The sequence below is a fragment of the Monodelphis domestica genome, chromosome 5 (genome assembly GCF_027887165.1).
Source record: "Monodelphis domestica isolate mMonDom1 chromosome 5, mMonDom1.pri, whole genome shotgun sequence".
In the NCBI taxonomy this organism is placed as follows: domain Eukaryota; kingdom Metazoa; phylum Chordata; class Mammalia; order Didelphimorphia; family Didelphidae; genus Monodelphis; species Monodelphis domestica.
In genome coordinates this window covers 122,937,669-122,961,246 of record NC_077231.1, presented here as the reverse complement: position 1 = coordinate 122,961,246, position 23,578 = coordinate 122,937,669, and the positions used below count along the sequence as shown (strand labels likewise).

General features: G+C 37.3%; 1 protein-coding gene across 1 annotated transcript in view; it reads right to left on the bottom strand.

The window, feature by feature from the left end:
- ANO2 (anoctamin 2) overlaps nucleotides 1–23,578 on the bottom strand; it is a 532,091-nt gene that overhangs the window by 76,304 nt on the left and 432,209 nt on the right. The window contains exons 15-17 of the mRNA XM_056799271.1: nucleotides 22,772–22,883; nucleotides 15,335–15,392; nucleotides 14,686–14,786 (exon numbers count right to left, since the gene is read on the bottom strand). Of these exons, the coding sequence (XP_056655249.1) occupies nucleotides 14,686–14,786; nucleotides 15,335–15,392; nucleotides 22,772–22,883 (271 nt within the window). The remainder of the gene's footprint in view (nucleotides 1–14,685; nucleotides 14,787–15,334; nucleotides 15,393–22,771; nucleotides 22,884–23,578) is intronic.

The window sequence follows — 23,578 nt, the reverse complement described above, 5'->3', positions numbered from 1 at the left end:
AAAATAAGAGCACAGAAACCAAACAGAAGATGTTTGCCTAGTTCAATTCCTTATCTGTCATTTCAGCTTGCCCTTTTTCATAAAGGATGATGAGCTTTGTTTCTTTCAAACGTATTATATAGGAACAGGAAGTAACACATAAAGGGACATAGCCGGTCTCCTAGCAAGTGAGGCATCTTTCTAAGAACCCAGTCCCACACTGTAAAGAATAACCAAGCATGCACCTTAGGGGGACACTTTTGCATGGCTTTCTAAAGTGAAGTAGTGAAGAATGGGGTTGATAGGTAGAAAGACTCTAAGAACACAAACAATGATGATCTCAAGTATCATTTTCAAACATGCTGCCCTGACTTTGTAAATAGAGTCCACCAAAAATAACGACCTGTTCCTGACAACTTAAGACTATTATTATGAACATCTGCTCTTATATTACTCTATAATACAGAGAAACTATAGGGCAGGGATACTTGTCCTTCCATTAAATGGTCTTAGACTACTCATTATTTGAAATCTCATGTTCAGTATTTATGGTTTTTCTGTCTCATCTGCTCTCAAGACTGTCAGCACTACTCACACTAAAACAGGCTCACACCCCCCTTCTAATTTCGTTTATTTTCCATTCAACTCAATAAACGCTTAATAAGCATCTATTATGCTCAAGGCCATGTGCCTTCTAATTTGCTATAGGCTTGGCAATCAGATAACATGCACATTAAAATTACATGTAAAATGAGAGTAAACAAGCTGTGAGTATGGGCCTGAGGGGTCTCTCTTTTGAATAAAATTCATGAGTTTTTGTGAACAAACTTTGTGACTTTTATTTTGGCTATCCAGAGATCTTTTGTTTGCTTGTTTTCTACCTCCCTAGATCTAGAATGTGGACTAAATAAGTTTGCAGGTTAGCTGAGTTCAGGACTCTCACTCATCAGTACTTGGTGATACAACTTCAGATCTCATTACTCAAATGAAACTACTCTCCAAAATGAAACATTTACTACCATTACTCAAATGAAACAAACCCAAATTACTAATTACTATATTTGCTGCATTATATTTAATCTTTCTCCTTTATGATCTCTTTGCAACATCTGATACCACTGTCTACCCTCTTCCCCTTGAATTTTTCTCTTCTCTGGATTTTTGTGACACTGTTTTTTATTGGTTCTCCTTCAGTCTATCTGGTCATTCCATCTCAGTATTATTTTCTAGCTCCTTATGATTCATATTATTAATACCCTCAAAATTCCTACCCTGGACTCACTTCTCTCGGTATCTTTCTTTTCTTTTTTCTTCCTTCCTTCCTTCCTTCCTTCCTTCCTTCCTTCCTTCCTTCCTTCCTTCCTTCCTTCCTTCCTTCCTTCCTTCCTTCCTTCCTTCCTTCTTTCCTTCTTTCCTTCCTTCCTGTGTTCTATGAGCATAACAGAATTGCAGTAAATCAAAGAAAAGTGAAACGGGGAAATTTAGAGACACTCCATTATGACATTTTCCTGCTGGTGACTGGAAATCTTTCCCTTCTTCTGTCTTTGGCTTCTCAAGACTGAGAGCAACCAACTCCTCTACCAGCCAGAGTCTTCTCCTCCTCAAGATTCCAAACCCTTGGGATCCCTCCCCAATTGAGGTGATCAATTTCACAGACTCTTCAGCCTGGCACTTTTTCTTATGTGCCAGTCTCTGTCACACTAGTTCCTTGCAGGGCTCATCTCCAGTGCCATTTTCTACATGAAGCCATCTTGATTACCAACAGCTATTGCTTCCTTCCCCAAATTACCTTGTATCTATTTTTGTATTTATGATTATATAAGTTAACTCCTTCTTTCTGGATTGTAAATTCCTTAAGGTCTAAGGTTATTTCACTTTTGTCTCTCTATCACCAGAATCTAGCATATAGTAGGCATTTAATAAATGTTTTTGATTGATTTTTTTTGGAGGTGATGCTAGATCTGAATCTTTTTTGGAGGTGATGCTAGATCTGCTACAGGACAGTAAAGGGAAGGTGAATTTAGCTTTAATGATGCACATAACCCTCAGTTTTCAAATCCCATATTTCTCATTAAAATGGACATTGAAGACATTAATTTAAATAGAAGCCTAAACTATGGCAGATTGACTTTTACTTTTACTCCAAGTTCATAAGCCATTCTTCTGATCTCTTGTAAAGAATGACATGTCTTTCTGCTCATATAGAAACAGGGATTGGGGAAAGAGAGTTAACTTGTAGTTGTGGGGTGATGGTAACTAGTTTAGAATGGTTGAATAAAAAAGACTCAAAATTTCCAGGCTAGAAGGACCTTTAGTTATAATTTATTGAAACTTTTCATTATATAGGGGTGAAATTGAAAATCAAAAAGATGAAATTTCAAGTATTTTATGATGCAGTTGTAAAATATTTGATAACAGTATAACTACTTCTTTCTTAGCATTTTACAAAATTACAATTTCTAAAATCGACATACATATAAACAGTTAATATTTTTCAACTATAGTAGAGCATAGATTTTTCAGATCTGGAAAAGATCTCAGAAGTAATTTAATCTACTCCTTATCATCCGAAGAATCTTCTCTATATACCACCCCCAGTAGTCCAATAGGAAACATGCACAGTGAATTGCTCAAAAAAATAGTCACTTTTCTCTTTGGGATATTTCTAGTTGCTCGGTAGTTTTTCTTTAAATTGATCAAAGTTTTGCCTTTCCACAACTTTAATTCATTGTTCCTACTTCTACCTTTCGGAGTCTAAGAGAAGAAGGATGATTCTTCTTCCCAATGGAAGTGTTTCAAATACTTGAAGATAGCTATTATCCCTCTCATAAGGTTTTCCTTATCCAGACCAAACTACCTCACTTCCTTTAATTACTACTGATTGGATCTGTCCCCATTTTCCTCACCAATTTTGGTCATTTTCCTCTCCCTGTTCTATCACTTGTCAATGTCCTTTAAAATTGTGCTTCCCTAAAGTATGCTTAATATTCCAGATGTGATATGATCACTTCTCAGAAGCTGGTCCTTACACTCAAAATTTAGTAAAAAAATCACATTTACTTTTCTGGCTATATCCCATGCCTGGAACCTTCTCTCTCTACCTCTCCTTCCCTTAGATTCCTTCAAGTTTCAGGTAAAGTCTCACTTTCTTCAAGAACCCTTCATTAGTTCTCCTTAATCTTAGTATCTTCACTCTGAAACTACTCCCAATTTATCCTTTTATCTTGTTTTTATATAGTTGTTTACAGACTGTCTCCCCCTTAGACAAGATTCTCCAGAGCAAGGATGATTTTGTGCCTTTCTTTGAATCCCTAGCACTTACAGCACCTGGCACATTACAGGTGCTTAATAAATTCTAGATGACTTACTGATTGGCTGCTAACAAATTAAGGTTGTAAATAACTACTTCTGACTCCCTCTCCACTGGACCCATCTTGTACTTAACAAATACTTTAGTTTTCTTAACACAAGTGTTTCTGCATTAACTTAAGTTTTATTAGATTTGGGACAACTTTGTGGCTTATTGAAATCTTTCTGGGTCCTGTCTCAGCACAGTGACTTGCACTTAGTAAACACATAATAAAAACCTGTTGACTGACTGACTGATTTCAATGAGTTAACAATCTCTGCATTGTTAGTTTCAAAATTAAATAGAATCCCTGATCATCTAGCCTAACTTATCAATGAGATCAATCTAAAATATCCCTAACAAGTGATCACTAGGTTCTACCTGAGGATCTTCAACAAAGCATACAATGTAGACTAATTGTGTCTGCACATTTTTCACATGCTTATTCACATCAGGGATTGTCTGTCTTAGATTTAAGATTCTAGAAGATGAGGACCATCTGTTAGCCTTAATTATTTTAATCATGGTCAGAAATAATTTCTATTTATCAGCTAGGAAACTTTTCTCTGACACTGGGGGAAATTGGGTAGATATTTTTACATGCCAGAGTTATTTGCACTGGTGACTTACTGAATGAAATAATTGAGATCTAGAAGTGACAAGAATTAGGAGGGAAGTGAGGGATATTGCATAAAAAGTTCATAAGATCAGAGATTTTAAGTGTGCATACTCTTTCATTCAGCAATACTAGTACTAGGTCTGTGCCCCAAACAGATCAAAGGACTTTTATGTACAGAAATATTTATAGCAGCTCTTTTGTGGTGGGGGCAAAGAATTGGAAATTGAGAGAATGTCTATTAATTAAGGATGTCCTATAAGAAATGACCAAGTTTTAGAAAAACCTGGGCAGACCTATATGAACACAAAGACAAAAGAACAGAACCAGAAAATAATTGTACACAGTAACAACAATATTGTAAGGATGATTATCTGTTAAAGACTTAGCTATTTTGATCAATACAGTGATGAAAATTGCTATCCACCAACAGAGAGAAAATTGATGAACTCTAATTGCAAATTGAAGTATAATTTTCTTACTTTTAAAAATACAAGGATCAGAGATTAAAAGTTAGAAGGGATGTTAAGGGCCAAATAGTATGGCCATTTTGTACAAAGAAACTAAAACCCAAGGAGATTAATTGACTTACGATCATGAATGTAAATTAGTATCAGGTCTGGATCTGAATCCAGGTTCTTTCATTCCAAAAAAAATGCTCTTTCTACTGTACAATGAAGGAGATGAGAATACTTGGGCATGAAAAGAGAAGACAGTTTAGAGAGGATATTAATATTGTTCTCAAGCACCAGAATATGAAAGACAGATTAGACCTTCTGTGCTTTTAATAAGAATACTTAGATATTTAGGAAATGGGAAAAAGTCATATTTGAAGTTAATATAAAGAAAAACTTTCCAACCAATTGGTGCTGTCGGAAAGTGAAATGATCCACTTCAAGAGCTAATCTTATCATAGGAGGTGTCAGGCTACATGACCACTTGTAGATGGAGGTAGAAATGGTTTAGTAAAAACAACAACAACAACATCACTTTGGAATCAGAAAAGCTGGGTTCAAACCCATCTCAGACATAGGCAACAAACATGACTTTTGGCAAATAACCTCCCTAAATGTCAGTTTTATCATCTATTAAATTAGGAGTTTGGACTAGATGGCTCCTGAAGATTCTTCTAGTATTTCTAGTATGATCCTAACAAATATTCCTTTTTATATGGAATGAATTACATAGAGCAGTGGTATCAAAATCACCTTCTGCAAGCTACAAAACTCCCAGAACCAGATTAAATTGTAATAAGGAAATATTTGCTAAAGAAAAAAAATACTATGAAATAAAGATAATGTTAATTTATAATTTTCTAATCAACATGCAGATTCTTTTCTATTTGAATTTGACATCACTTAATTAGAAAACCTCCAAGTTCCCTACCAGCTCCAGGATTTGGTTAACTCTATTGGGCAGAATTATGACCAGGCAGAGGCAATCAATAGAGATCTGCATGAATCATCAGGAAAAGTCACCATGTCCCTGACCAAAAGCCTGTTTTCGCCATTCTCTACTGCTGAGGAGTTAACCACTGCTTTTGGTGGCTTTTGTTGCTGTTGCCGTTGTTTTTGATGGTGGCTACCAAGACTTTCAGTTCTCTTTGACTCTTTCCTGAGCCTGGGTGAACAATCTAATTTCCTGAAGGGAGAGGGGTGTTGATTAGGAAAAGCTCCCTTAGAAAGCTCACCTGAATTCTACTTTAGTGCTATAATTGGTTTCTGAGGGAGCACACAGAGTCTCTTCTCCTATATAATTAATAGCTTTCAGATCGTGGCTGTCGGAATATGGTAGCTCAAATGTAACCTCATGTGGAGACTAGAGAGGCTTCTGCTTATCCCATTGGCATCCTCAGGAATATCTTCATTATGCAGAGATCTGGTCATGTCAGCATTATCCACAAGCCATCCATTGATTCCTATTGCCTTTGTGCAATCTTACAAACTGTCTGGAGGGCAGAGTCTTCAGTCTCCTCCTGCTCTGTCCCCTCCTCTCCCCCAGGCAACTGGTGAGCCTTGGCTAATTTCAGAAAATGGCCTCAATCAGGCTATATACCTCTGGGGCCATGTTTGGATCTTTCACATGTGGCCTGTGACTCCTCCAGACCTCTCATTTCTCTATCAGAATATTCTGTTGCACTAGAGGCTGGGAGGCCTTTAGCAGTCATGGGGCTCTGCTGGTTAAAAGTGATTGCAAATGTAGCCCTGGAGTCACATCACAGTGTGTACCAATGGAATAATAGAGAATTAGAGAAATGTTCTCTTCTGGCTGACCTCAATATATCTTGTTGCAGCTTTAGCTTATGTTCCCTTAAGATGAATTGCAATTGCTCTCTATCCCTTTGGTCATAACCCTTGCACCCTGTGACTAAGTCACTCTTTCAATCTTCTCTTCTTTCTAAAGTACTTCATCCTTAACAGGTGCCAAGAAACTAACTTCCAGGGAAAACTGATATTTCTGGAAAAAAAATTCCTTACTTCCTTAATTCAAAACAATTGCCAAAATGCACTAGACTTGGGCATGAAATACTCCAGAAACGCTACACCATTTAAATGGCCCCATTTCTTCCCTTCATTTAAATGTTAACAAGTTCAGTAAGACATGAAAAGATGGTGGCATGACATAAACCAGGCCCAGAGGAAATTAATCCCTGTCATCTGTGTTTAGTCATACTTTGTGGGTCATACTATTTGGCCATATCCCTTTAATACCTGGGAGATCTAAGATAATTTGTATCAATGGCCCAAATCAGTAAACCTGTGTAAGGGAGAACATTTCTCTGCTGTGCTCATTTAACCCTCAATGGCATTAAAAGTTCGCCTCAGAGACTCTGCCCACTTGGCTTCCTAGGGAGCAGATCAAGTTGCTCAAACTAAATCCAAGGTGGGCTGCTTTTCAGCACTCAAGGCTCAAACTGTATTCCATCAATAGTTTCTCCAGTCCCAGGGGAAATCAAGATTGGGCTCATATAAGAAGCTTTTGAAGAGTGCCACTTTTATGACTCTTAGGGCAGCATGGAACAAGAACTGTAATATTCAGAATGGTACCCTGATCTTTTATTATCAGCCTTCACCACTGACATGCCCTTTTTGGCTTTTACCTTTCTTAACAGAGTTTTTATTGTATCCTTACCATTAACAGGATCTTGGAAAGAATGCTGAATTTGCTGTCAGGTGCCTAGGGTGCAAATCCCACCTTGGATACTAGCTGTGTGGGTACAGCACCTCTCAGAATTGCACTATTCTTACTGGTCAATGGGAACAATACGTGTACTGTCTACCTCCAACAGTTGTTGTGATGGACGTACTTCATAAACTTAAAGGATTAAATAAAAGGAGCTATGATTATCATTATAACTGGATTCCTGGTGCTAGAAACAGATTTCCTCTCAGCAAAAGGGGATTGTATTACATAGGCTTGAGATCTTAAGAGAATAAGATTTGGGGGAAAGAATGGTAGACTGGGATCAAGGTTCAAGTTTCAATTCTTACCATCTCTGTGATTTGAAACAGCTCATTTTGCCTCTGAGGGCTTCAGTTTTATTGTTGTTGTTCGGTCTATTTGTGACCCCTGTTTGTGTATTTTTTTAAAGATCCTGGAATGATTTGCCATTTCCTTCTTATTCATTTTACAGATGAGAAAATTGAGGCAAACAGGGTTAAATGACTTGCTCAGAGTCACAGAGCTATATTTGAACCCTAAATCTGGGTCCAGCACTCTATCCACTATGTCACTTAGCTGTCTAGGACCTCAATTTACTCCTTTGTATAATGAAGAACTATTAGATTATCTCTGAAGAGTGCCTTTTAGCACTGAAATTCTAGGGTCCTATGAACCTTATTTGCAGCCCCTCAGACGTACTGCTATGGCATGTATTCTTGAGCCTCAATTTAGTGAACACAAACTGGGCACAAGTACTAAGTCACATTTTTTTAGATGTGGTTAGGACAAATTTCAGGCAAAATCTAGAAAAACACATTTATGGAAAGAGCATTAGATTGAAAGCCAGGAAATGTGAATTGTAGCCCTGATAGCCGCCCTAGCCATGGGAACTCAGGCAATTCCCCACCAATCTGGGTCTCACCTTTTCCCTTTGTAAAGTAAGGGCATTGCACTAGATAATCTCCAGAGGAATGGCTACTTTAACATTATATGATTTTCCCTCTATACTCCCACTGTGGTAAGCTGGCCAAGATTCTATTGTTTTATCTCACTAGTAGTCAGTAACTAGGATGTTTAATAACTGGCCACAATTACTAGTCCCAGAGGAAGAAGTAGCATGTGGCAACTGTTGTGACACAGAATACTGACATAGGAGAGGGATATTTCATTATCATTGTCATCATCAATGGTAATAATAAATAGCAAACATTTATATATCACTTACTTTGTAAGACAATTAGAGTGTTTTACAAATATCATCTTATTTAATCCTCATATCTATTCTGAAAGTAGGTATAATTATGTTCCTCATTTTACAGATGAGGAAACTGAGGCAAAAAGAGATTGAATTCCTTGCCCAGGATCACATATTAAGTATCTAAGGCACGATTTGAACTCATAATTTCCTAATCCCAGGTCCAAAACTCTATCCACTCTCCCACCTAGATATCTCTATTGCAATTCTCTGACCCCAAAATAAATGCCCCACCCCCCCATCTAGTGTCAGACCCTCTCTTCTACCCCATCAGGATTCTGCCAATGTTGTGGCATATTTCTGTTAAGGCTCATCCCCCCTCTCCCCTTTGATTGCTTCTTCCTTTAACCTCTACTTCTTTCCAGGGATCATGGAAGTCTGAGAGCCATTGTAGATTCTGGCATAGGGACTTTGTCAGACTCCTGGGGGTTAAGGACATGCTTTGCATGAGTATGAATCCTAGCATTATAAGTAAACTATCCTAGCATTATACGATTATAGCTCTAAGAGATATAATGAACCTTATTATTGTTGTTCATTCTCAGTCATGTCCAACTCTTCATGACTCCTTTTGGGGTCTTCTTGGCAAAGATACCAGAGTGGTTAGCCATTTACTTCTCCAGCTCATTTTACAGATGAGGAAACTGAGACAAACAGGGTTGAGTGAGTTATGTAGGGTTATACATACTAGTCAGTGTCTGAGACCACATTTGAATTCAAACCTTCCTAATTCTATGCTTGGTGCTCTATCCACTGCACAATCTAGCTGCTTTTTATGAACGTTACAGGTCATCTAGTCCAGTTCCCTAATTTTATAGTTGAAGAAATCAATAAACAGAGGAGTTAAGTGATTGGCTATAAGTAACAAAGTATTGTGTGGTAGAGGAGGGATTAGAACCCTCTTTGAGGTCTTTCTATTCTACCATGCTGCTCCAGGCTTTTATAGGACTCCTGATAACAGATAAATCCCAGGATCTCTTCTAACTCTGGGTTTTGAATCCTTAGATTTGTCTCATCTCCAGATAATCTTGTCCTAGATTCTAACATTCCTAGGTACAACTCTTTCCAGGAAGACTGACATGGAAGGAAAGTAAAGAAGTTGGAATGTCATAACTGGGAGGAGAGATGAAACAGTTCATAGGATCAAACTTGAGTAAAGTCAAAACAGAGTAACAGTTGGGAAGGAAGGTGTGGGTCAGAGGGAAATCAGATGAAATGCCAAGAAGAAGCAAAGAGGTAAAAACAAGACAAGGCCAAATATCAGCAGAACAGATTTGGTATGAGAGCTCTGGATAATCATAGTATGATATATGAAGATAACAGAGTAATAGATTCATAGATTCAGAGTTAGGAGGAAACTCAAAGGAAAATAAAGGGAGTCACAATTAGAAAAGAATCCTTCCAAAAGATATTCAACAAGACTCCTTTGGCTTAGAGATTTCCAAGAAGGCAGTACACTAATTTTCTTTTTTACTCTCTTATTCTGACCTCATAATATCTTTAAGGCAAAAGAGTAAGGGCTAGGCAAACATAGTGACTTGTCCAGGGTCACACAACTAGGAAACATCTGAGGCCAGATTTTGAACTCAGGTCCTTCAGACTCTGGTCCTTGTGTAACCAGCTGCTGTGAGCACACCACTTTTTAGAGAAATCCATCCTACTTTTTTTTAGCTCTAGTTCTTAAGAAACTTTCTTCTTTCATCAAACTTAAATGTATCTCTTGCTAATTATGAACATTACCCCTGGTTTTGCTTTTGGATCTAAACAGGACAAATCTAACCCCTTTACCATATGTCAGTCCTTCAGATACTTGAAGATAACCATTAAATACTTTTAAAAAATCTTTACTTTCTGTGTTTGAATCAATACTAAGTGACCAGGGATAAAATCTGAAAGATTAAATTCAATGCCAAGGGTACAGCCGCTCTACAAACTTTGCCCTGTTGCACCAAACCATTCAAGACAAATGACAATACTTCAGCCTTCTGCAGCCATCAGATACCAAACCTCTAATGGCCAGGACCTTGCTGTCTGGGACCTCATAGAGTATCTTGCTTGAGAAACAGGAAGGAGGCCAGTGTCACTAGATTAAAGAGTATAAATGTTGAATAAAGTATAAGAAGACTGGAAATATGGGAGAGGGTTAGGATATAAAGGACTTTGAAACAGCATATAGGATTTAATACTGGAGGCAATAGGGAGCCACTGGAATTCATTGGATGATAATGTTCAGATCTATGCTTTAGGAAAATGACTTTAATGTCCTGATGGATTGGAGTGGGGGGGGGGGGTGACTTGAGAGAAGCAGACCCACCAACAGGATATTGCAATAGTCCAAGCATGAGGTGATGATGGCATGTACCAGAGAGGTGGGTGGTATCAGAGGAAAGGAAGGGCAATTGCAAAGGTAAACTTGATAGGTCTTGGCAAAAGAGTGGCTATTAAGAAGGAAGGTGAGGGATAGTGAGGAGTCAAGTATGACACCTGGGTTATAGGTGTTAGGAAGTAGAGGATGGTGTAGTATATAGAGTATATAGTAATTCTATAGTAACAAGAGAGGGAAGGGGGTAGGTGGATGTTTTTGGAAAAATAATGAATTCTCTTTTCTACATATCTATCTCCCAACTCTGGACATTTTCACTAGCTGTTCTAGTTATCTGCAATTCTCTTCCAACTCATATCTGTCTTCTGTCTTCCATGAGAGCCTCTTAAGTCTTACCTTCTATAGGAAATCTTTCCCGATTCCCTTAATACTAGTACCTTGCTCTCTGTTGATTATCCCCAATTTATTCTGCAAATGTCTTCTTTCTACATACATGTACATGATGTTTACCCCATTAGATTCAAATTCCTTGAAAGCAAGTACTATTTTTTCCCCTTTCTTAGTATTCCTAACACTATGCATAGTGCCTGGCACAAAATAGGTAATTATTGATTGACTTATTATCACTTCATAGTTCTGACCATCATCTATAAATATTCTGTCTACAATCCAAAATTCAAATCCCTTTCACTGATTGCAATTTCCTGGTCTCTATATCTTATATATAGCCATGTATGCTTATTGCTTCCATTTTTCTCACTTTACTCGTTTCCCACCTCTTTGTAATTGGCTTCCAGTTCTGTAACTTGATGGAAATGTTTCTTTCTGAGTTCATAAATGACTTTTAATCACCAAATCTTATAGTTTTTCCTCAGTTCTCATGCTTTTTTAACCTTTCTAACTTTGAATATTATGTAACATTCCTACTTCTGGGATATTGTCTTTTTCCTTGGCTTTCTCAATACTAACTTCTCCTGAGTTCTTTTGAATGATCTTTTTCAGTTACCTTTCAGGGATTACCTCTATCTCTTCATCCACAAGTTTCTGTCTCTCTTTTCTTCTTTCTCTATGTATGCTCTATTGGTATCTCAACAAATTCTTGGGGGTTATGAGTTATCTCAGCATTGATATGTCCTAAATCTATAAAAAAAATCATAATCCTCTCTAATTCCAGTTGTTCAATGTCAGTAACCTGCTGAATATCTCCCCCTGAAGGTTCTACAATCCACTCAAATTAAACATGTCTAAAATGCAATTCATTATCTTCCCCCCTAAACCTTGTAACAACATCTACTCAACATTTTTCCATTTGTATTGATGTACTCCATCTTTGCAACAATCTAGTTTTATAATCTTGGAATCATCTTCAACTCTTATGCCTCCTTCATTCTCCATAGCCACTGGTTTCCAAGTGATTAATTTTACCTCCACAAAAACTCTCGTATCCTTTCTCTCTTCTACACAGCTACAAATTTAGTTCAGGTTCTCCTTACTTCTCTAGGAAGCACAATATATAGAATGCTGGGCTTGGAGTTAGGAAGACCTGAGTTCAAATACAGCCTCAGTCATTTCATTAACTGTGTGACTAGGCAAATAATTTAACTATTCTCAGCTTCAGTTTCTTCATCTGTAAAACAGAGATAGACAGATAGGAAATCTAGTGGATAAAATGCTAGGCTTTGGTATCAGGAAGACCCATCTACCCAAATATGGCTTCAGACATTTACTAGCTGTGTGACACTTGGCAAGACTCAATCCCATTTGTCTTATTTTCCTCATCTGTAAAATAAGCTGGAGAAGGAAATGGCAAACCATCCTAGTGTCTTTGTTAAGAAAATCCCAAATGGAGTTACAGTGAGTAGGACATGACTGTAATGAATGAACAACAAAATAGAGGTAATAATAACATCTACCTCTCAGGGATGTTGTGAGGATAAAATGAGATATTTGTAAAGCAAATTGCAGACTTTAAAGCATTATGTAAATGGTAGCTATTAAGATGATTGAAATTGCTTTATCTCCTTCAATTTATCTTTCGCAGAGCTGCCAAAATAATCTTTTAAAGGATAATCTTTAAAGATATTCTCCTACTTAAGAATATTCAGTGGCTTCCTGTTGCTAGTAGAATAACATGCAAACTCTTTAACTTGACCCTTAAAGTCTTCCCAAAAGCTGGGCTCTGGTTTCCCTTTCGAGACTTATTTTATACTAGTACCCATTACATGCTCCACATTGCACAGGCTGTCTCACATCATCCCAACTCCTTACCCCTCACACATTCCTGCATTTCTTTTACATTCTATCTTTTTTTTTTCTTCCTCTAAGGTTCAATTCAGCAGCTTGGTTGCACAGTGGTCCCTAGCTCTGGAGTCATGAAGACTTCAGCTCAAATATAACCCCAGACACTTACTAGCTATGTGACCTTGGGAAAATCACTTAACCCTGTTTGCCTCAGTTTTCTCATCTGTAAAATGAGCTGGAGAAGGAAATCAGAAACCACTTCAGTGTCTTTGCCAAGAAAATCTCAAATAGGGCCAGGTAGAGATGGACAGGAATGAACAACAACAACAAAAAATATGTTTTGTTCCTGTGCCTTCTTTATGAAGAGGCCTCTTCATGCCTCTGATCATTAATGCCCTCTTCCTTCTCAAATTATCTTTCAGCCACCAATATGTTCACATGTTTCCAGTACAATATAGACTCCTTGAGGGAATAAATCTTTTTTTTTTTGGTCCTTGTTTACTCAGTGCCCAACATAATGCTGTGAACTTAGTAGGCATTTAAAATACTTGTTGGAAAAAATAAAATAAAATGTTGGTTGGATTAAATAAAGCTTATTCCTCTATCATTTCTTGGTGCCTCTACCAGGTTCAAACTTAGAAACATCCCAAAGTCTTGTAAGCATACAGTTAACCTGGTGGTTGGGGGCACAAGAAGATAGGGAGTGTGGAAAAAGCGGAACTCCTTCGGGGACACTTGCACTGTGACTATGTGGACTAACCTCCAGATTACATATTTTTAAAAGTAGGGAAAGAGCAGCAAGAGGTCCTAGAAATTCCTGAGTACTCTTGCATCTTGGTCACAATAGTGTCATGTACTTAAGCCTTCAATGCTTTCCAGTCAAAAGGAGTTAGCCAGGCATTCAAGGACTTTTGAGATTTAATGCCATGACCCTGCATGTGCACCTTCACATCCAATAACACTATATACTAAAGACTTTATAGAGCAATACTATATGTGGGATTACTCACTGTCCCGATAAAGACATCCTACATTTTCTTTCTCCTATGCCCTTGTTCACAAGCCTAAAATGCCCTCCTCCTTCCTACCTTATCATTACCTTTCAAAATTCAAAATAAAGTAATAAACAATTATGTTTATTTAGCAATTTAGGGTCTTGCTAATGACTCTGTGAAGTTGGTACACTGCTTATTCCCATTTTGCAAATGAGAAAATAGAGTTGGAAAGTTAAACAAATTGTCCAAAATTATTTAACAACCAGTAAGCATCCAACCAGGTTCTGACTGCAGTCTATTGGCTCCAAATCCAATACTCATTACATTGGGCTACTTTTTTTACCTGCCTATTAAAGATTCAGATAAAATGTCATTTCCTCCATTAACATCGCTTGATATTTGTCCTATTTCAGATAGAAACAATTATTTTTGTTTTTCTGACATAACAGAATATTTTGCATTCCTCTTAATCTCTTACCAGGTCATGTATTGTTTTCTGGTTATTTCTATGTGTCATCCTACCTCTACTCTCCAAAAGAATTTTCTTTCTTTGTCACTTTTTAAATTTTTAAAAAAATTTTTAAAGGTTTCTATGGGCAAGAACCATATGTCTTAATCTTTGTCTTTCCCTTATGCGTCTCCACATATAATATACAATCGATCAATAATTCCAAAGGAAATATATCCAGTTTGTTCTGTGGGTGGGTCATTTCACCTAGCAAAGATGTTGGAAAGAGACAAGCCTGAAATGGCTGTGGTACTTACGGGACTCCAATCTCAAAGATATTGTTCTGAATGAGCTGTTTCCCCAACATGATGATACTGAGTTGAATGCACAGCTCCATAAGGCATCCCCCTGGAGCACACTGTGAGGGGATACAAAGGAAAATTCATGGAATAGGAGATATAAAAACATTAGTCCAGGAAATGAGGATGCCCTGCATTTCCTGGATATCTCCAGCGATGCTGTGTATACTTCTCTGGAGCCATCATCTGCAGATCCTGCCCAACTGAGATGGGATCCCACTCTTGGAACCACCCTGGATTTTGATGAGATTAGTTCTAGGCTTTCATAGCTCCTTCTAGAAATTTCTAACCATATCAAAATGAGGGTACCATGCCTTAATCAACACTTTCCTTCTCCTTTCCAGCTTCCCTTTATGTTTTAAATTCCCTTATTAGAATGTAAACCCTTTGAAGCCAAGGATTGTCTTTTGGTTTTTATTTCTATTTTCAACACTAAGCAAAATACCTAGAACATATCAATAATAATATTCACAATAAAGTATCCTATGTGTATAATATAATTTGTGATAATATTGATATAATATATAAGTATATAATAGTATATAACAATAAACATAACAAAATAAGGTATTCTATGTATATAAGTGGTCACAGTGGTGACATTTACCTCTTCCATTCGGTAACCATCAAACACGTAGACATAATTCCCAGGCCTGCCCACAAACCTGAAATTAAGAAGCAAAGGAATAATTAGGGGAGGAAAAGGAGAGCTGTACTGTCACAGAGAGTATGATTCATTTGTGAAATGACCTCCCTCCTAGATTTTTTCTTTAAATATCAATGTGAATATCCATGGCAGAAGGTTGTAAATAAAAAGCAATCCTAGTAACAAATAGATTAATCTGTGGACCAGTCAGCTTGGCTGTGATGCAAGGTTGAAAGACTTGGGCTTCAGTCCTGGTCTTGTATAGGCAAGATATAGGACCTTAGTGAAAAGCATGGCATAGTAGGAAAAGTATTTAATCTGAAGTAAAAGGCTATGAGTTCAGATTTTGCCATCTTGGACAAGGCTCTGGTCCTCGGTTTCCTCAGCTATGAAGTGAAAGGGTAGATTTGATGGTCTATGGGATCCCTTCTCATTTTAAACCTTATAAATTCTCTAAGATTAGCAAGGAGATCAACTGAAGGGGGACAATGTGCAAGACATCTGGGAACAATTAGGGAGCCACTGAACCATTTTGAACAAGAAAGTGGCAGAGCCAGAGATGAGCTTTAGAAGGATCATTCTGGTTGCTGTATGGAGAATGGACTAGAAAGACTGGAGGCTGATATCATGTAGACCAAAAGGCTATCTCAATAGTCCAGATGAGAGGTGATAAGGAATTTATCTAGGGTACTGGCCATGTGAGTGGAAGAAAATACAACAGTTCAATTGTAAGAGCTTTTGTGGAAACAGAACTGATGAGATTTGCCTTTATTGTTATTATTTAATGACCCTATTTGAATTCTTCTAAATAAAGAAACTGAAGAGATTTGCCATTTCCTTCTCTAGCTCATTTGAAAGGTGAGGAAAATGAGGTAAACAGGGTTAAATGACTTGCCAAAGGTCACATAGCCAGTAAGTGTCTGAAGCCAGATTTGAATTTAGGAAGATGAATCTTCCTGACTCCAGGAACTTCCTGTATTCTCTCCTCTGCACCACCTAGCTACCCTAAGGCTCCCCAATTGGAAATGAAGGAAATGAGGCAAAATGATAGCACATAAGAAAAAGAACTGAGATTTTTAATGGACTAAAATAAAGGGGTGATTCAAGTCAAAAATATTATATGGATTCCCAAAAATCTAAATATAAGTTTATGTTGAATTAATAGAAACAGTGTCCAGACTAGTGAAGCAATAATCCTTTTGTATTTTATCTTAGTTCAACTATTAGGAATATTTTGTTCCTTTCCTGGAGCCACATTTTAGGAGAACCATTAAATATTACAGAACAGTCAGAGAAGAGTAAAGAGGAAACCAAGGAATGGGAAACAGTTGTATAATGATCAGTCAGAAGAATTTGATCTGCTTATTTTTATTATTCATTTTTGAAATTTTTATTTAATTAGTCAATTTAGAATATTATTCCTTGGTTATAAGAATATATTCTTTCCATCCCCTCTCCCAACCCCTTTCCATATCCAACACGCAATTCCACTGGGTATTACATGTGTCCTTGATCAGAACCTATTTCCATATTGTTGATGTTTGCACTAGGATGATCATTTAGAGTCTACATCCCCAATCATATCCCCATCGACCCATGTGATCAAGCAGTTGTTTTTCTTCTGTGTTTCTACTCCCACAGTTTTTCCTCTGGATGTGGATAGTGTTCTTTCTCGTAGATCCCTCCAAGTTGTTCAGGGTCGCTGCATTGCCACTAATGGAGAAGTCCATTACCTTCGATTGTACCACAGTGTATCAGTCTCTGTGTACATTGTTCTCCTGATTCTGTTCCTCTCACTCTGCATCAATTCCTGGAGGTCATTACAGTTCACATGAAATTCTTCCACTTTATTATTCCTTTGAGCACAATAGTATTCTATCACCAACATATACCACAATTTGTTCAGCTATTCTCCAACAAAAGAGCATCCCCTCATTTTCAATTTTTTTTTTTGCCACCACAAAGAGTGTGACTATAAATATTTTTGTACAGGTCTTTTTCCTTATTATCTCTTGGGGTACAAACCCAGCAGTGCTATGGCTGGATCAAAGGGCAGACAGTCTTTTAGCACCCTTTGGGCAGAATTGGATCTATTTAACTAAGAGTAGAGACAAATTGAGGAGACATGATTGCTATTCTCAAGTATCTGAAGAGCCACATGGAGGAAAGAAGCTAAACTTATTCTGTTTAGCTCTAAAGGGCAAAAGTAGGGGAAATCTTTGGAAGGTTCAGAGAGGCAGATTTGGGCCTGAAGTCAAACAAAAACTTCTTTACAATTAAGGCTCTCCATCAGTAGAAGGGACTTGCTTGGACTCTAGTGAGTACCCTATCATTAGAGGTCTTCAAGAAAAGATGACATCATCTGTTATTTGTTTTTCAGTTGTGTCTGAGTCTCTGTGACTGCATTTGGGATTTTCTTGACAGAGATACTGGAGTCATTTGCCATTTCCTTCTCTAGTTCACTTGACAGATGAGGAAACTGAGACCAACAGGGTTAAGTGACTTGCTCATCAGGATCTCATAGCCAGTAAGTGTCTGAGGCTGGATTAGAATTCATGAAGATGAGACTTCCTAACTCCAGGCCTAGCATTCTATTCGACATCATTTTGAGGTTATACAGTATTGCAACGCATGATTCCTGTTTCATTATTAGTTGAATTAAAGAACTAATTCACTCAAGGAAACACCATTCTTTCAAGCATTTAGGTTCATAACCAAGGAGTCATTCTTGATACTTCACTACCCATCCCTCTGCCCATATCTGGTTGCCAAGGCTTGCTGATCTCACCTACTCAAAATCTCACATCTGTTTCTTTCTCTCTACTCACACTACAACTGTACTAGTCTGGACATTTATCATTTTTCACATTTATCACATTTCCTATAAAAACTTAATAAATGGTCTCCCTGTAGCCAGACTGTCCCCTCTTCAATTCATCTTCCACACAGTTGCCAAAGTGATATTCCTAAAGCACAAATGTGGCCACATCCCTCCTTCATGCAATGTATCCTCGCTGTCTTCCAGTTGACCTTAGTATGAAACTCAAAGTCCTATATTAGGCAGTAAAAGACCTTTCTAATTTGATTCAATTGCTACCATCTTAAAGAAACCTTTTCTGATTTCCCCAGGGGTTAGCCTCTCCTGAAATCAACATGTTATTATTGTTCGTACTTCATTTTCAAAGAAGATCAGTGAAATCAAGATATCTTGACTTGTGTATGAATTGGATTTGAGGGAGGGAGATTTGCACAGTCATTCATGTATTTGTTTTGTATAGATTCTGTGCTTATTTATCTATAAACATATAATATTCCCTCTAGTAGAATGAGAGCTCCTTAAGGATGAGTATTGTCTCCCTTTGTCATTCAAAAATATAGTGTCTAGCATAGTTTTAGACACAATAGAAGTGCCCAATATCAATAAAAACTAATGTTTATATAATTCTTTTTAAGATTTGCAAAATATTTTCCATATTATCTTGTTTGATCCTCACAACAACTCTGTAATGAAGGGGTCATTGTGATTCTCATTTTGCAGATGAGGAAACTGAGGCTTAGAAAGAATTAAAAGTGATTTGTCCAATATAAAGGATCTAATAAGTGTCTAAGGCAATATTTGAATTCATGTCTCTGTGACTTTGAGTCCAATATAAAACATTTACGTTCCTTATAAATGCATGTCAATGGGTAACTCTAAGGTCCTTTTCAACTATGAGTTCATGTGATTCCATCATCTCTCCAGAATTATTCCATTTCCCTGAGACATAAACTGTTATTTGTCCCTTGAATTATATCACAAACACACACACACACACACACACACACACACACACACACACACACACACACACACCCCTCTGCAGCTTCTTTGACATTTGACTCTGGTTTGATTCATTTGAGCTATCAAATATTTATTTAGTGCCCACTCTCTGCAAGGCTCCATGTTTGGGACTAAGGATATAAAAGTAAAATAAATTAAATAGCATGACATAAAATTCTTAAAAAATAAAATAATCCTTTCTCTTAAAGAGCTTATACTCCATTGGTAGGTTGGCTGAGAGTAGAACACATATACAAGTAAGTAAATACAAAGTAATTTCAAGAGAGAGAAAGTTAATCATCTTCAGGTTCAATTTTCATGAAAAGTAGCAATCATTCCAGCCTTCTTTGACTGTTCCCAGTGCAATTTGTGGATCATTTTACTTAGGTCCTTGCCCTTGCTTTAGCACTAAAGCTGCCTGAATGGGTCTGCCACTGACCCTAGGCTGATATTCCTGCTTAAAGCAGTGTGTCATTTGGATTCACTAGTGGTTTGTATGACTTATGCCTCTTCTTCCACTAGTTAATAGAATGACCAGTTCACTATGCAAATAATATCACACTTTGCAAGAACATGATCTTTCCATGGGGAAAAATAAAGGCACCAAAGTATCTAAAGTTTGATACAGAAATTCCTAGAATCAGAAACTGCAGATTCTTATGCTTTAAAATTCTTTCCTTATATGAAACTCAAAATCTAGATGAGGAATTACTGTATTCCCCTTTCTGAGCACTATCTCAAAGTTTCTGGAAGAAAATCTGGGTTTTGAGATAGAGCATGCTAAGGACACAAAAAGACTCTTGGTATCTTGCTTGCTCAACACCAACCTCCTACTGGCTTCGGACATTTTAGTATCAGACTCCATTCACTCACAGTGTCCTGTCTGGCCATCTATTTAGTTGCCTTTGGGAATTCCTGACTTTGACTAGGGTCTGATTTTCAGTCTTCTAACCCGAATCTTTTTTTTAAACTCTTACCTTCCATCTTAGAATCAATACTATGTATTAGTCCCAAGGAAGAAGAACAGTAAGAGAATGGGGGTCAACTGACTTGCCCAGGGTTACACAGCTGGGAAGTGTCTGAGGCCAGATTTGAACTTAGGACCTCCCGTCTCTAGGCCTGGCTCTCAATCCATTGAGCTACCCAGCTGCCTCCCCTATGGATTTTTTATTTAGTGAGTTCTTTATTGGCTTATTTAATTTTGATTTCGGATAGGGGAGGGCAGAAGCTAGATCTTTTAGTACCAAGTGGGGAACAAGAGAGGTCTAGTCTATTAATGCAGACAACATAGTTATTTAATAAATGTTTGTTAAATGTTACAATAATATCCCTCACCAGGCAGGCTTCTTTCAGCTTTTATCTGGGGACAGCAGAGAACAGAGGGTCTAGGAAGGGGAATTTGAACACATATAACCCAGTGGAATTGCTTGTCAACTGTGGGAAGAGGGAGGGAAGAAAGGAGGAAGACAATATGAATCATATAACTTTGAAAAACTTATGTATGAATTTGTTATTGAAATAAAAAATATTTTTTAAAAAGAAGGGGAATTTGATTTTAGTCCTTCCGAGGATCAAAAAAGAATGCAAATATGTCTGAACATTAGCATTAGGAAACTTATAGATACAGATGGGAGCAGGCTGAAAACATGGGTTCTGAAATGGTTCAGTTTGGCTGGAAGAATAGATAAATGAGAACAATAAAAGATAACAATGTAAAAACAGGTTTCAGTCAGATTACAGAGAGCCTTGATTGCCAGGATAAGTAATTTTTTTACTTGAATTCACTAAACAATACAGAAAGAAGGTTTTCAAGTATACAAATTAAGTAATTAGAAAAGTACATTAAGAAGATAACTCAGACAGCTGTGAAGGATGAAATGAAAAAGGCACAGATAGAAGGCAGAAAATTCATTAAGAGGCTATTATAATCATCTAAACAAGAAGATAGGTAGGAAGAAACTATAGTGCTTGCATTAGAAATGAAAAGGAGAATTATTATTGAAGTACAAGAAAAAAGAAGAGTTCTTTTAGCTCTGTGATGTTGATAAATATCAAAGAACTTTCTATATATTATCTAATTTGATCTGTTGTGAACCTTATCTACCATAAAGCAGATGTTCCTATATTTCTTTTACAAATAAATAAACTTAATGGAGGGGTAGTGGGGAAATAGGTACATTCTGCCATATTGGTGAGCTGTGACTTTGATCCAGACCTTTTGGAAAGCAACTTAGAACTGTGCCAGAAAGGTACCAATCTATGCATGTCTTTTGTGTATCCCCAGCCATCCCAGTACATGGTCTACACCTCAAGGAAATCAAAGGGAGAAAAAAAAAGGATCTATAAGTACAAAAATATCTGCAGCAGATCCTTTTGTAGTAGAGAATAATCAAGAACTTAAGAGACTTCTCTCCTATTGAGGAATGGCTAAATGAATTGTGGTTTAAGAATCTAATGAAATGTTATTGTGCCATAAGGAATGAGGAAATGGACAATATTTACAAGGATAACATGAGAGAGAAAACAACTTTGAAAGTCTTTAGAACTCTGGCCAATACAATGATAAAACCCATGGTTTCAAAACTTTCATTTCCAAAGAATAAAAATGAAATACACCACTTACCTTACTAACAGAGAAGTGACAAACTTCAAATGCAGGAAGGAATACATATTTGGACACAATGTGTTTGGAACACTGGGCTTGGAGTTAGGGAGACTTAAGCTAAAATCTGGCCTCAGACACTTGCAAGATGTATGACCCTAGACAAGTCGCTTAACCCTCTTGCCTTGATTTCCCCATATGTAAAATGAGCTGGAGAAAGAAAGATCAAACCATTCTTTGCCAAAAAAAAAACATAAATGGGGTCATGAAAAACCAGACATGCCTGAACTGACTACACAATGACAAAAAGTTAGAAATTTGTTTTGCTGAACTACATAGCTATGTACCAAAGATTTGGTTTTTATTTTTTAATTGTTTAATTGTGGAAGTAGTGTAGAGACAAACTAATAAAAAATATTTGTCATTTTAAAGAGAAAAAATATTTTTAAAAAGAGGAACAGATTAAATAATTCATCCAAGATCATACAGCTGGCACAAACCAGAGCCAGGTCTTTTCCTGACTTAAAATTCATACTTTCCACTATGCTGCCACTAAACAGGACTGACAATATTTGTTAACTAATTGGATGTAGAAGGTGAGAGAAAAGAAAAAAATCAAGGATGATCCTTAAGTTTCAAGCTTGGGTAATGGACAGAATGCTGGTGCCCTCTACAGAACAAAGGGGACATTGTTTTACTTGACAAGATGCAATTTAAAAATTCCTATCCCTACTTCAAAGATTAAGAAACCAAAGTAGTAAAAATTCTAAGCTCAACATTCATTTCACCATACCATGCCATAACTGATCTAGGGAAATCAAGTAGCCCCTTCAACACAATTGTTTAGATGGGCAGAGGATGATACTCAAATGGGATACTTCCACTCCTGAAGGGATGTACAGCCTACTGGAGACCTACGAGTGGGTTGCATTGAAAAATATTGGAGAAACATCCCTCTGCACCAAACAATGCCTACCTCCCTTTGAAAAAGGCCACGTAGAAAATTGGGGAATAGGCATTGACGAACTTCAGCAGGAAAGCTTTGAGGATCAGGCGCTCCTCGAAGGTCTGTTCTGTTTTCGGTACCTCTGCAAGAAAAGAACAAACCTGAGTAGAGTGCTGAGACCAAGGGGATTCCCATTTCCCCTCTTTCAAACCAGCAAGACACACAAGAAAGAACACTGAGGTAGATTGGGGAGGTGGGTTGGAACCTTGGCTCTGGCTCTACTATCTAGTAGCTTTTATGACTACAATAAAGTCACCTTCCCTTTTTAAGTCTCATTTTGCAAAATGGTGAAGTATGTACACTTGCACCATAGATCTCAGGAGGTTCTTTTGAAGGAATATGTGTCTATGTATGTCTGTGCATATATGTTCATATACAAATAAAAAGAAATTCTAAAAGTAAAGTTAAATGATGTGCTCCAAGCTGAACAACAGAAGCTGTTGATGCTGAAAAAAAGGGTAACAGACAAGAGAGACACATGAAATGATAATTATCAGTTTTAGCTCATAATAAATGTTTAATAAATGTTGACTAAGGAAGGTTCACTCCATAAATCAGTCACCATGACAAGGGACCAAGAGTCTAGCAACTGTCCCATCTAACACATTCTTGATTTTATTGTCAAGTGGAGCAACAGAGCAGCTAAGGGCAACACTGGTGGAGAGTACAAACTTGCTTTTTATCTCTTCCTGAGGAGGATAGTGGAAGATTATTAAAAATATCCCCTCATGAAATAGCTAAAAAGGAAGTGAAGGGAACAAATGCACAAAGTACAGA